Raw genomic sequence first — 14,735 nt, 5'->3', positions numbered from 1 at the left:
ATTTTTAGGTAATTAGCAGGAGGAATGGGGTGGAATTGCACTCTTTCGTTGTTTTGTTTTGTTGTTAAAACCAGAAGTCTCAATCCTTGCTTTTAACTTGAATATTTAATGCACTTACACTTAATGTAATTACTAATATGCTTGAATTTATATACACTACCTTACTATTAGTTTTTATTTGAACTACCTATTTTTTCATTCCTTTCTTGACTTTTTATATTACATAATTTTTTTTACTTTTTTTCCTTTGTTTACTTGTTATAATTCTTTTACTATTTATTTCTTACCCTGGATATTAAAACATCCATCTTTAACTTGTTTTATCTCCCTAATAATGCTAGGATACTAAAACACTTTAATTCTATTTACTGCCTCCCACTTTTGCATTATTATTTCCATGAATTTAATTTCTGCATATATTTTAAACCTCCCAGAATAGTACTGTTATTGTTTTGCATAGTCAGTATTTGCAGTTTTGTAAAGAAGTATTTGAAGAGCTTCTTGAATCCTAAGGGTTGATGTCATTCATAGCCATTACTTCTTCAAATATTGCTTCCTCCCTGCCCTCTCTAAGAACTCCTCAGACTCTGATAGGTTATGCCTTTTTACTGTGTCACACGTGTTCTTAATGTTCCTGTGTTTTTTTGTTTTTTTTTTTTCTTTAAAAAAAACCTCTGCTTCGGTTTGGATATTTTCTATTTACTTGTCTTCCATTTCAGTAATTCTGTATTTTGCTGTTAAACCTGTTTAAGGACTTCTTAATATTAGATATTGGATTTTTCAACTTTTGAACTTTGGTTTGATTCTTTATTTAAAAAAACAATTATCTAAAGATATTCATCTTCTCATCTAACTCCAATTCTCTGTGTAACTGCTTCTATTGAATTTTTCTTTCTCTGATTTTGGATATGTGGTCCTATATTTTTGTATGCATAGGAGTTGTTTGTTTGTTTCAAACACCAGGTATAAAAAGTTGTAGGCAGGGCTCATACCTGGAAGGCTGAGATGGGCAGATCACTTGAGCTCAGGAGTTCGAGACCAGTCTGCGCAACATGGCGAAACCCATCTCTGCAAAAGATAGAGAAATTAGCTGGGCATGGTAGCATGTGCCTGTAGTCCCAGCTACTTGGGGGGCTGAGAGAGGACGATCACTTGAGTCCAGGTTGAGGCTGCAGTGAGCCGTGTTCATGCCACTGCACTCCAGCCTGGATGACAGAGCAAGACCTTGTCTCAGAAAAAAAAAAAAAAAAAAAGAAAGAAAAGATGTAGAGGATCTGGATGGTGTTATCTTTCTCCACAGAGGGTTCATCTTTCCTTATGTCCGCAAATGGAGGGAAGGGAGAACACGTACATCCAGTCAGGCACAGTGTTGAATCAAGGCCAGGTTGAAGCTCTGCTAAGACTCAGTTTACCTCTGGATCACCCTGACTACTGAGAATTTTCAGCTGAGAGCCCTTCTGTCCTCTAGAGACCCTCCTCCTGATAGATGCCCAACTGTTTTCTTAAAGATACCAGGCTTTTGCTTTGCTCTTCAAAGGTTACTTGCTTACATTTTTAGTCTTCTGCCCTGTATGCCCTAGAATTCAGCAAATATCCTGAGAAGCAAACAGCCACATATTTGAGTTACGCTGGCTTCTCTGTCACCCAGCTGCAGCCTTCTCCTGCATTCTCCAGTAGATAGGACAAAATGAGAATCCAGGACAATAGCTGGATTCTCACCTTTTGTCCACACCCAGAACTGGTAAGTGCTCCACTGTCAAAGTGGCTGCACTAATCAGCCTCAGTCTTGAGTATCCTCTCCAGTCTTAGCCCCTACATTTCTTGTAACCTCAGCAGCTTTCCAGTGCTTTAAAACAGATTATTTCAGTATTGCATCTGGCATTTACTGTTCCTTCTTGAAAAAAGCACTGGACTGCCAAGCTATTGTATCCCATCTGGAGATGGCAGTGCCAAAAAACAACCCTCCCCTTCATACATCACACAGTTTACCATTTAAAGTGTACCATGTATTGATGTTTAGTATATAAATCAGTTGTACAACCATCATTATAATCAATTTGAGACATTTTCTTTATCAACCTGATGGGTGTGAGGTGATACCTTATAGTTTTAATTTGTATTTCCCTAGAGATTAATGACGTTGAGCATCTTTTCATGTGCTTATTGACTATTAGAATATCTTCCTTGGAGAAATGTCTATTTAAGCTCTTTACCCATTTTTAAAATAATGTTGTTTGTTGTTGTTGAGTTGTAGAAGTTCTTTATAGTATACCGTATCACATTAAAAATAAGGGCCTATCTTGTTTCCATTCTGTAATCTCTATCCTTCACATTGAATAGGGTTTTTTTGGTTTGTTTGTTTTTTTTTTACAGGAATCAGTTTCATTCAAGGATGTAACTGTAGACTTCAGCAGGGATGAGTGGCAACAATTAAACATTGCTCAGAAAAGTCTGTACAGAGATGTGATGCTGGAAAACTATTTCAACTTGATCTCAGTGGGTAAGCACAGCTCTGCTGGGTATACACTAGGCTGCAGCTAATGAGTATTATTTTTTTCTCAGTAGAATTGCTGAAGTCTGTGTTTTCTGAGGTATGTGGGACTTCTAAAGACTGCAGAACATCTGAAGTGTGTAATGGTTTTGTCCTTATTTTGTCCCATGTTCTTAACAATCTCTTTTGGGTAGTGTGAACATTCCTCTGTTCCCAGTGAACTTTTCTGGAAAGCAAATGGAATGCTTCATTGTATGGCCTCTGAAACCAAGTCCTCTATCATCTCCTGTTAACAGGGTGTCAAGTTCCCAAACCAGAAGTCATCTTCAACTTGGAACAAGAAGAGCCATGTATGTTGAATGGTGGGATCTCCAGTCAGAGCTGTCCAGGTTAGATGGGACCCAAGAACATGGTAGACAGTATGACTCAGCTGCATTCGTACTGGGAGAGGCTATGCACAACTTTGATGTGTCATTAATATGACTTTTAAAACTGCTTGGATAGAGCAGTTATTGGACAATGACCCTTGGATATCTAAATGCTAACCCCACCTAAGACCCCTTCTCATATCAATGCCTTCTTTGCTTGGCTTTTTAGGAGAGAATGTGCCACAATTACCAATTCTTTTGATCATGTCACACCGTACTTTCTAGAGTCCTGCTTTTTTGCTTCTCTCTTTCCCTAGAAAAGTTTTATTCTTTCTACCTCCATCAGGGTCTTAGATCATTTTCTTATGCATTCAAATACTCACAGATCTACCTTCTTAAAAAATTATTGTGCGTATCATCATCAATGCGTTCATGGCTCCCCTCTTATTTCATTTATTCTTTTCAATCCTCACTCTCCATACTCATTTTTATCCTCCCAAGAGGCAACTGTTCCAATATATTTGACATGTTATGCCATTTATCCTTGAACTTGTGGGATATTTGTAAAATCTGAGTTGTTGGTATTGTGAATTACAATATCCTATTCAGTTTTTTTTCTCAAATTGGTCCATGTTGCAATGTATTTTTCTAATTGCCACGTATCATTCTGTAGTGCACATATATACCACATTTTACTTGTCCAGTTTTTCAGCTACTACAAACAGTACTGCAATACATTTTTTCATGAATTATTCTTATCAGAGATGAGACTTTCTTAAGGAAGAAGAGTGGGATTACTTTATCACTGAGTGTACTAATATTTAATATGATGAGGTATAAGCACATTATTTTCCAGATTGGCTGTGTCACTCTACAATACCTGGAACTTTGTACAAGGGTATTAGGTTCCCCACATCCCTACCCCTACCTACCTGGTATTATCCAAATTTTTAATAATTTAGCTAATCTGATGGGTTTTACGTTCTAATTATTATTTAATTTGTATTTCCCTATAAAATATTTTGAATATCTCATTCTGTATCCTCCATTTTTGATGTTCAACTGCTGACATTTTCTAAGCCTTACCCTTCTCTTTTTCTGCCCCACACCTGGACAAACGGAGACAAAAGCCCATGTGTTCCTTCCATTGATGCTGGTGGGAAATTCCAACTACATAAGGGAATGGTCAGCCCAGCCCCACCCCCTGCCATAAACACCCCAAGACAGTCCTTTCCTTGCTTACTCTAGCCCCATTTGGACTTGATTGGAGCTGTCCCCAAAAAGCCTCATTATGTTGCCCTGGGCCATGTGTCTCAGCCCGGACCTATCTGTGTCTCAGATTATGTGTCTCAGCGGCAGCATAAGCTCTGAGTGATAATTGGCTCATGGGAACAACTTTTACTCTGTGACTGTTCTTTGTGTGTCTCAGTCAGGCATTGGCCCTGTTGTATGCAGCACTCCGGGGAAAGACCAATACCTTGTGCCTATCAGGGTCAGGCTGTTTGTGTGAAGGAAGATACAATGTAGCACGCTAAAAGCAGGTGGCTTGCCTTTCAAAATGTCATCATCCTCTCTTGTAATTTTTTACTTTTCCCTCCAATCTATCTTCTCAGATCATTCATTCTGCTCTTCTACTTATTTTTTTCGTTTAGAAAACACCACTTAGATGCCTTTTTCTTACCTCCCAGTCATATCACCTACAACCATGTCTATTTTCTCATGCCTGGATTATCCTAATCCTATTTGTATGTGATAATCCCATTTTTTTCTTTTTCAGTATTTCATCTCAGATACTACTGATAGATTTCATTACTTAAAACATTGTGTGCTGTGTTTATCCTGTCATTGCTACATGGAACAAAACTAAAGTTACTACTTAATAGCTAACATGTGACAGATTCTCCTCTCAGTAGGTTTGTAAGCTAGAGAAAGAATATGTCCTCATCTTTGAAACTCACATTGGTTCCTGTTTTCTGTAACCATTTCTACCCCATTTTAACATTTTCTTTAATGCTCCCTCTTCATTGAACTCTTCAATTATTTTGTGATCTATCTGCCTATTCAAATTATACACATATTTTGGCCAGGCACGGTGGCTCATGCCTATAATACCAGCAGTTTGGGAGGCCAGGGCAGGTGGATCACTTGAGGTCAGGAGTTCAAGACCAGCCTGGCCAACATGGTGAAACTCCATCTCTACTAAAAGTACAAAAATTAGCCGGGTGTGGTGACGTGCGCCTGTAATCCCAGCTACCCAGGAGGCTGAGGCAGGAGAATCACTTGAACCTGGGAGGCAGAGGTTGCAGTGAGCCAAGACTGCACCACTGCACTCCAGTCTGGGCAACAAGAGCAAGACTCCATCTCAAAAAAAAACAAACAAAAAAAGACAAATAATACACATATTTTGTGCTCAGCTTTCACTTACTCCTTGAATTGGACCTATTGCAGCATACAACCTCCAGAAATTCAGAGAAACCTACATTAAATTATATGATAACTGAGTCTTTTGCCCTTATACATTAAAAAACAAAGTTTCTGTAGCCAATAGTGAAATTATATTCTTGAATTTGTGTTATAGGCAGAGGAGGTCATTTTGCTCTATTTCAGAAAAATTTTTTAATTTTTCTTCTAGAAGCAATTAAAAGGGCTAGGAAAACTAATTTGAAAGAGAGGATAACTGCATGAAATCTTGAAAATTTCAGTCTTTGTGCATTATAGATTTGCTAACATGCACATCTATGCCAATTCAAGTATAAATATGAATGGTTCAGAGTATCTTTTTGTTGTTGTTGTTGTTTTTAAGTTAAAAGAGAGAGCCTCTCTAGAGTTGTGGTGAAATTTGAAATTAGTTTTTAAAGCAGAGAACCCCAAATGTTTACTGAAGAACAATGAATTTTGAATAGAAACAAAAGATCAGAAAAAGGAAGATTAAATGAAGAAAATGAAAAGACTATATATTCAGATTCAGTAACAAAATAGACTGCAGTGTTCGTCCCTTTTCTGTGGCTGTAATACCGGGCAACTCTGTTTCCATGGGCATTCAGGGACAAAGTTTCTAGAAAGTCATTGAACCACCATCCCCTAGGGCAGGGGCTGACAAATTTTTTGTAAAGGCACAAAAGTAAATAGGCTTTGTGGACCATATGGCTGCTGTTACAACGACTCATTTCTGCAGCTGTAGTCCCAAAAAAGCTAGAAAATATATCAATGAATGTGCGTGGCTGTGTTCCAATAAAAACTTTGTAGACACTAAAATTTGAATTTCATGTAATTTTCACATCATGAAGTAGTAGTCTTTTGATAAATTTTTTGACCATTAAAAAAATGTAAAATCTATTCTTAGTCTCATGTAGGGACCTGGATTTGGCCCAAGGACTTCAGTTTGCTGACCCCTGCCTTAGGGCATTGCCAGCCTCACAGAACTGGTTGCTGCCACATTGGAATATACTGGGGGGAAAAGAAGAGGTTTTTAGGAGAAAAACCCACTTTCTTAAGACATTGGCCTTATCACAACGGATACGATTTTTACTCCTACTGATTAGTGGAAAAGTGTTACTCAGTCCTACCTAGTGACAAATGAAGCTGGACAAACCTAGTGTTACGAGGCAGCCATGTACTTGGCTACAAGCTTAATATTGTGACGGAAGGACATAGGTTTGATGGACAACTTCTCCTCCTCTGATGTCTGGTTCTTTCCTGTTACATCTGCTACTAGATGCATTTATCATATCAGTACCCTAAACCAGGGATGAAGATTTGAACCATAGGCCCGGCACGGTGGCTCATACCTGTAATCCCAGCACTTTGGGAGGCTGAGTGAGGCAGATCACTTGAGGTCAGGAGTTTGAGACCAGCCTGGCCAACATGGTGAAACCCCATCTCTACTAAAAATACAAAAATTAGTATTTTTACAAATACATGTATGGGGTCACATGCCGGTAGTCCCACTTACTCATGTGGCTGAGGCAGGAGAATTGCTTAAATACAGGAGGCGGAGGTTGCAGTGAACCAAGATCACATCACTGCAGTCCAGCCACTCCAGCCTGGGTGACAGAGTGAGGCTCCATCTCAAAAGAAAATAGACCAATTGATATATAGAGTTGATTCAAGCAAACAGAGAAATGAGAGAGTCTATATGAGTATAACAAATATTCAGATGAGACTTTGGACTGGTAATTTTTTAAAAAAAGAAATATAACAAATATATATACATTTTACTGTTTGGCCAACTTAGGATGATTAAGCTGTCATAATTTTACTATAAGCACCAATAAATTGGTATTTAGGGCACAGTGGATCATAGAGAAAACACAAAACAGGAAGACTGCGAGGATTTACAGATTAAAGATAAGAATCTAGACTCAGAAATACTTCTTTTAAGCCACAGAGTTTGTTCTTCTGACACCTCACTCACCATGCAGTTCTACTACATTTGCACCAAATTGGAATTTCTTCCCCAATTACTAAACATTTGATTTAGGCAAATTACGAACCTCTTCTATGGCTGAGTTTCCTCATCTGTAAACTAGAAACAATAATAATACGAATAGCAAAGGTTTGCGATAAAGTGCTTTTTGTTTTTGTTTTTAAGAGACAGGGTCTCAGCTGGGCCTGGTGGCTCACATCTGTAATCCCAGCACTTTGAGAGGCCAAGGTGGATAGATCACTTGAGGTTAGGAGTTCGAGACCAGCCTGGTTAACATGGTGAATCCCTGTTTCTACTAAAAATATAAAAATTAGCCAGGCGTGGTGGCATGCACCTGTAGTTCCAGCTACTCAGGAGGCTGAGGCACAAGAATCCCTTGAACTCAGGAGGTGGAGGTTGCAGTGAGCTATGATCTTGCCATTACACTCCAGAGCCTGGGCAACAGAGTGAGACCCTGTCTCAAAAAAGGGAAAAAAAAGAGAGACAGGGTCTCACTCTGTTGCCCAGGATGGAGTGTAATGGTGCGATTGTAGCTTAATGCAGCTTCAAACACCTGGGTTCAAGTGATCCCCCTGCTTCAGCCTCTTGAGTAGCTGGGACTATAGGCACATGCCACTATACCCAGCTAATTTTTTGTTTTATCTGTAAAGATGGGGGTCTCACTATGTTACCCAGGCTGGTCTCAAACTCCTGGACTCAAGCAATCCTCTCATCTCAGCCTCCCAAAGTCCTGGGATTATAGGCATGAGCCAGCAATGACACCTGGCTGGGATAAAATTTAGGTAAATTAATAACTTAGAACAGCACATCTAAATGGTATTGTTTATCATGTCATAAATGTATTAATATTATTACTATATATCATTGTATTATTTATTATATATAAATAGATTGTTATACCTATATATTTATGTATATTTAAAATGTTCATGTACATTTGTTATACTTACATAGCCTGTCTCATTTCCCTGTGTTTGCCTTGGATCAACTCTGTGTATCAATTAGTCTTATTTTGTATGTGTGTGTGTGGAAACAGAGTCTTGCCCTGTCACCCAGGCTAGAGTGCAGTGGCACAATTTCAGCTCACTGCAGCCTCTGCCTTCAAGCCATTCTCTTGCCTCAGCCACTCAAGTAGCTAGGATCACAGGCATGTGGCACTACCCCTGGATAATTTTTAGTAGAGACAGTATTTGTAGTGTTTTTGTAGAGACAGAGTTTGCCATGTTGCCCAGGCTGGTCTGAAACTCCTGGCCTCAACTGATCTGCCCACCTCAGCCTCCCAAAATGCTGGAATTACAGGCATGAGCCACCGCACCTGGCCTTATTTTCTGTTAATTGTTCTTTCTGTCAGCCTTTTCTTTTCTTTCTTTTTTAGATGGGAAAATTGGTTTTGAACCTTTACAACAGAGAATGTCTGAAGAAGTTTCTTTCCAGTCTGAGAGAATTAATCTCTTCACAAGAGATGACCCATATTCCATTTTAGAAAAGTTGTGGAAAGATGATGAACACACAAGAAGATATGGAGAAAACCAGAACAAACCTTTAAGTCGTGTTGCCTTCATTCACAAGAAAACACTAGCTAATGACAGGGTCTGTGACTATAAGAATATTGGGGAAATAGTTCATGTAAACACACACTTGGTTTCCTCAAGAAAAAGACTCCATAACTGTAACTCATTTGGAAAGAATTTGGAGCCTATTACAACCTTATATAATGGAAATGCAACAGAAAATTCTGATGAGATTATTGGAGATGGTGATATTTTTACTCATATGAATTCTCATACAGTAGTGACTGCTTGTGAATGTAATCAATGTAGGAAACCTCTCCATCATAAGCAAGCTCTCATTCAACATCAAAAAATTCATACCAGAGACAGCCTTTATTTGTTTTCTGACTGTGTAAATGTTTTCTCCCAGAATTCACATGCCTTTGCACATGAGAGTGTTTGTTCTGAAGAAAAGCAGCATAAATGCCATGAATGTGAGGCAGTCTTCACTGAGAAGTCTCAACTTGATGGCCATCAGAGGGTTTATGGAGGAGAGAAACCTTGTGTATGCAGTGAATATGAGAAGGATTTTTTCCTCAAGTCAAACCATCAGAAAACTCCTAATGAGGGGAATTACTATAAATGCAGTGACTACTGGAGAGCCTTTATCCAGAAGTCAGATCTGTTCAGATGCCAGAGAATTCATTCTGGAGAAAAACCCTATGTGTACAGCAAATCTGAGAAAAACTTCTGTCAGAATTCAAACCTTAATATACATAAAAAAATTCATACTGGAGGGAAACACTTTGAATGTACTGAATGTGGAAAAGCCTTCACAAGGAAATCAACACTAAGTATGCATCAGAAAATCCATACAGGAGAAAAACCCTATGTATGTACTGAATGTGGGAAGGCCTTTATCCGGAAATCACATTTTATCACACATGAAAGAATTCATACTGGAGAAAAACCCTATGAATGCAGTGACTGTGGGAAATCCTTTATTAAGAAATCACAACTCCATGTGCATCAGCGAATTCACACAGGAGAGAATCCTTTTATATGTTCAGAATGTGGGAAGGTTTTCACTCACAAGACAAATCTCATTATACACCAGAAAATTCATACGGGAGAAAGACCCTATATGTGTACTGAATGTGGTAAGGCCTTTACGGACAGGTCAAATCTCATTAAGCACCAAAAAATTCATACTGGAGAGAAACCTTATAAATGCAGTGACTGTGGAAAATCATTCACCTGGAAGTCACGGCTCAGGATACATCAGAAGTGTCATACTGGAGAGAGACATTATGAATGCAGTGAATGTGGGAAAGCATTCATTCAGAAGTCAACACTAAGTATGCACCAGAGAATTCATAGAGGAGAAAAACCATATGCTTGCACTGAATGTGGTAAGGCCTTCTTCCACAAATCACATTTTATTACACATGAAAGAATTCATACTGGAGAGAAACCCTATGAATGCAGTATTTGTGGGAAATCCTTCACTAAGAAATCACAACTCCATGTACATCAGCAAATTCACACAGGAGAGAAACGCTATAGATGTGCTGAATGTGGAAAGGCTTTTACTGACAGATCAAATCTTTTTACACACCAGAAAATTCACACTGGAGAAAAACCTTATAAATGCGGTGACTGTGGGAAAGCCTTCACTCGGAAGTCGGGTCTCCATATACATCAGCAATCCCATACTGGAGAAAGGCATTATGAGTGCAGTGAATGTGGGAAAGCCTTTGCAAGAAAATCAACACTTATCATGCATCAGAGAATTCATACAGGAGAGAAACCCTATATTTGTACTGAATGTGGGAAATCCTTCATCCAGAAATCACACTTAAATAGACACAGGAGAATTCATACTGGAGAGAAACCCTATAAATGCAGTGACTGTGGGAAGTCTTTCATTAAGAAGTCACAACTCCATGAGCATCATCGAATTCACACAGGAGAGAAACCATATATATGTGCTGAGTGTGGAAAGGCCTTCACCATCAGATCAAATCTTATTAAACACCAGAAAATTCATATTAAACAGAAACCCTATAAGTGCAGTGACTTGGGGAAAATCTTAAACTGGAAGCCACAACTCGGTATGCCTCAGAAATCTGACCCTAGGAAAGTAGAGTGCCCATTGCCACAATTACGGTATGGGGACTCAGGAGGTGACCAAGGCCAGCTTTCTTCTATCTAGTTAGAATTATGAACACCTGGATTATATAGCTGATATCCAGTTACACATATGGGGAGATACTATTGAGAGTGTTTAAGCAATGTATAGTGGCCATATTTGGTTACTTAACAGATATTGGTGTTGTCAAGCTCCTGCAAATAATACTAAATGTGCAAGGAGATGACTTGCAGTCTTGTTTCACTTTTTGGGCAAACAGTTTTATAAATTCAGGGCTGTTGAGTTTTTCATGTTCTGGGTACTATTCAATATTGTCACAATAAAATTCATAATGAGTAGAGTGATAATTTTACATTGTCTAAGCAGCCTAAGGACACAGATCCAGACAAAAGGAGGGCAATTCAGATCTAAACTGAAAATAAATCAGCAATTTTTTTGAAAATTAACACTAAAGACAGAAAGAAAGGACTCTACTTTTTTTCACTTTTCTTTGGGAAGTCACCATTATTTATTGTTATATCTGTTGGTGTATGCCAGGGCAGCAGGTACCAAGGAGGTCTAAATTGCTCCTGGCCTATTTATCAAAAGCCTATTTTCCCAATGATGTACGCAACAGTCCTCTAACTACTTATCCCCTTAGAACTGGCCCTAAGATCATGGAACTTAGCTACAGGGACCCAGCTCTAGATAGCAGCACTTTAGATCCTCAGCTTTGACCACAGAAACCTGCACTTTGTGGATGTTTGTTGTTACCAATTCCTGTTTGAAAAATAGGACAAATTAAGAAAATTGATGTCAAACCCTAAATTTTTTTCCAATTTTGTTAGTACATTCTCTACATGTTAGTTACTTGCTAGATTACCATGAGTTTGTTTCATTAGAAGATAAAATGTAGTTGAACATTTGGAAGACTTCTCCTTTTATCTCCTCGGAATCTCTACAAACTAATCTTAATTAATTTTGTTTTTCAAATTCTCTGTATTTGAATAGACTTTTTTTTGTCTTCTATCAGATACTGAAAGAAGTGTGTTGTAATTTTACAAATAATTGTGAATTTGTCTACTTGAGAGCTACTAATTTTTGCTTTATATATTTTGTCTCTGATTTTACATACAATTTAGAATTGTTACAATTTTCCTAGTTAATTGACACATTATCATTATTAGATGTTTCTTTTTATCACTAGTAATTTTTTGCCTTGAATGTACTATGTCAGATACTAATATAATATGCGTACTGATTAAAAGCTAATGTAAATTAGTACTAACAACATTTCAGGACAAGGGGAAAAGTTATAACATTAATTCCATTTATTTAGCCCTCATATGTTATTGATGTTGTATATTTGGATTCTGTATATGGTGAACATAGCCAATCATTATTTGAGTCAATATCCATTTAAATTAATCCACATATTTATCATTTTCATTACTTTTTTATTCCTTCCTGTCCTTTAAGTTTTCCTTTAAAATTATTTTTTTTTCCTTACTGAAGAACACCTTTTAGTATTTCTTTTACTGTGAGTCTGCTGGTGACAAATTGTTTTTTGTTTATTGGCAGTGTTTTATTTTGCCTTCATTTTTGAAGGATACTTTTATTGAATATAGAATTCTAAGTTGAAAGTTGTTTTCTATTAGTATTTTGATGATATTTTCTTTTGGTCTGTCTTTTATTGTTTTATTGAGAAGTAAGCTTTATACAATTACCTTTGTAAGAAATCTGCTTTTCTGTCTTCTTTGAAATTTATCTATTTGTCTTTTTAACAGTTGCACATTGATATGCCTAGGTGTAATTTTTCTATGTGTTTATCCTTCTTGGAGTTTATAATGATTTTTAAATTTGTGGCTTAGTCGTTTTTGGGATGTGTGCGTTGTGTGCTTGCGTGTGTGTGCAAACACATGCATTTTTGGAAATTCCCAGCTATTATCTATTTATGCATCTGCCTCATTTTCTCTCTCTTTCTTTTAGGGATAGCCTTATTACCTAGCTCTCCTGTTGGCCTGTTTCTAATGGTTGGTGTTTTTCTCCAGTTTTGCTGATGTCCTATCTCCTTATATCATGATTTTTTATATCACTTGCCAGACAATATATATTAAAATTGTAGAGGTAATAAGATGCTCTGGATAATACCTTCTTCCACAGAAAATTTACCATAGCTTCTAACAGGTGATTAGGCTAGGTCACTAGTAATTCCTGATCACCTTTATCCGGTCATGTATTGAGATTATCTGAAACTGGACTTGAGTCTCTGAAAGACTTCTCTTATTTTATTATATGTTCAAAATGTGAACATATAAACCTTATTTCTAGGATAATTTTAGGACTTAGGACTTTGGGAGGTATGTCAGGCCCCTCCTCTTTGGAAAGACTTGAATTCTAGTATTTGTCCTTAAGTCACTTGAATTTGTCAAAAATTCTCTCCAGCCTCTCTTGCCCAGTATTTGCCTTCAGAATTAGCAAATACCTCTTAGTTATAAACAGTCCCAAATTTCAGACATTATGTCTTGTCTCTATTTTATTCCTGCAGTTTCTCACTGCTGTGGTAACTTTCTTACGCCTTCAAAAAATTAAATGTGTTTAATATTTTCATCCACCTTTTTTAGTTCTCAAAGGAAGTACTAGTCTGTACCACCTATTCTGCCACTGGCACAAGTTTTCAACTCATTGAGATAGCTGTTTCTATTGAAGAAGTATCAAGACCAAAAATATATTTTCTAAATTACCAAAATTACTGACTTCTAAATGAAAATGCTTAGATTTGCAGCATTACTTTATTCCAGTCTTTTGTTGCTAAAAGTCTTAAGGCATTCGCTCATTTGTTAAAACCTTTACAAACTTTGATACATAAGAGAAAATTACCTCTGGTGGTTTCAGATTTTCTTTCGGTAGCTGCCAAATTTTAGCAAATGGAAGGGATTGACTAAAAGCTTCTCCGATGTCTTTTTTAATACTATGATTTTTCCTTTGTATAATTAATAGAAAATGGGGTTGATGAAGACTGGTATAGAGTCCCAAGTTTTGAAAAATTAACGTAGTAGGATTAATGAGCTAGTGATTCTCAGCCTTTATTCTCAAGCACATATTTGGAGAATAGATTGTTACACTCCCAAAGAAAAAAACTGTAAAAGAGCTACTTGACCTTTTGTCCACACAGGATTAATCTCTAGAAGAGAGAAAGACTTTCTTGCATCTCAAGGGGCACTTGTGAATTGATTGAGGAATAAATTATGGAAAACTATGAGTGAATTGGGAGAGCTAAATGTTAAGTAGAACTCAAAGGTTAGTATAGATCGAAGGCATGTGGAATATAGACTTTACTAGGGAAAACACTGTACATTAGCCATATCTCCTCTTTTTTCTTCTTCTTTTTTTTTTTTTTTTTTTTTTTTTTTTTTTTTTTTTTTTTTTTTGAGATAGAGCCTTGATCTGTCACCCAGGCTGGAGTGCACTGCGGCAGTCTTGGCTCACTGCAAGCTCCACCTCCCTGGGTTCAAGCGATTCTCATGCCTCAGCCTCCCAAGTAGCTGGGATTACAGTCATGGACCACCATGCCCGGTGAATTTTTGTATATTTAGGGAAGACGGGATTTCACTATGTTGTCCAGGCTGATCTTGAGCTCCTGGCTTAAGTGAACCACCTACCTGGTCCTCCCAAAGTGCTAGGATTACAGGTGCGAACCACCATGCCAAGCCAACCATTTCTTTCTATGCTAGCACTCTATTATAGTTCATCTGCATTTACAGCAAACTATTTTAAGATATTTTTACTGTTTAAATGTTTTAATAAAAATGCATTTTGTTCTATTTTA

The 14,735-nt window shown here is 37.5% G+C and overlaps 1 protein-coding gene across 14 annotated transcripts in view; it reads left to right on the top strand.

Moving 5' to 3' along the window:
- The window catches only part of ZNF484 (zinc finger protein 484), a 442,175-nt gene extending 430,023 nt beyond the window's left edge, over nucleotides 1–12,152 (top strand). For all 14 annotated transcript variants that reach the window (XM_017516622.2, XM_017516628.2, XM_017516626.2 and 11 more), the window contains 3 exons: nucleotides 2,374–2,500; nucleotides 2,788–2,880; nucleotides 8,661–12,152. In XM_017516622.2, the coding sequence (XP_017372111.1) occupies nucleotides 2,374–2,500; nucleotides 2,788–2,880; nucleotides 8,661–10,990 (2,550 nt within the window). In that variant the 3' untranslated portion in view covers nucleotides 10,991–12,152. The remainder of the gene's footprint in view (nucleotides 1–2,373; nucleotides 2,501–2,787; nucleotides 2,881–8,660) is intronic.
- The last annotated feature ends 2,583 nt before the right edge of the window (nucleotides 12,153–14,735 follow it).

Source organism: Cebus imitator, unplaced genomic scaffold (assembly GCF_001604975.1).
Source record: "Cebus imitator isolate Cc_AM_T3 unplaced genomic scaffold, Cebus_imitator-1.0 Scaffold598, whole genome shotgun sequence".
NCBI classification, from domain to species: Eukaryota; Metazoa; Chordata; class Mammalia; order Primates; family Cebidae; genus Cebus; species Cebus imitator.
This window is presented reverse-complemented; position numbering and strand designations above follow the sequence as displayed.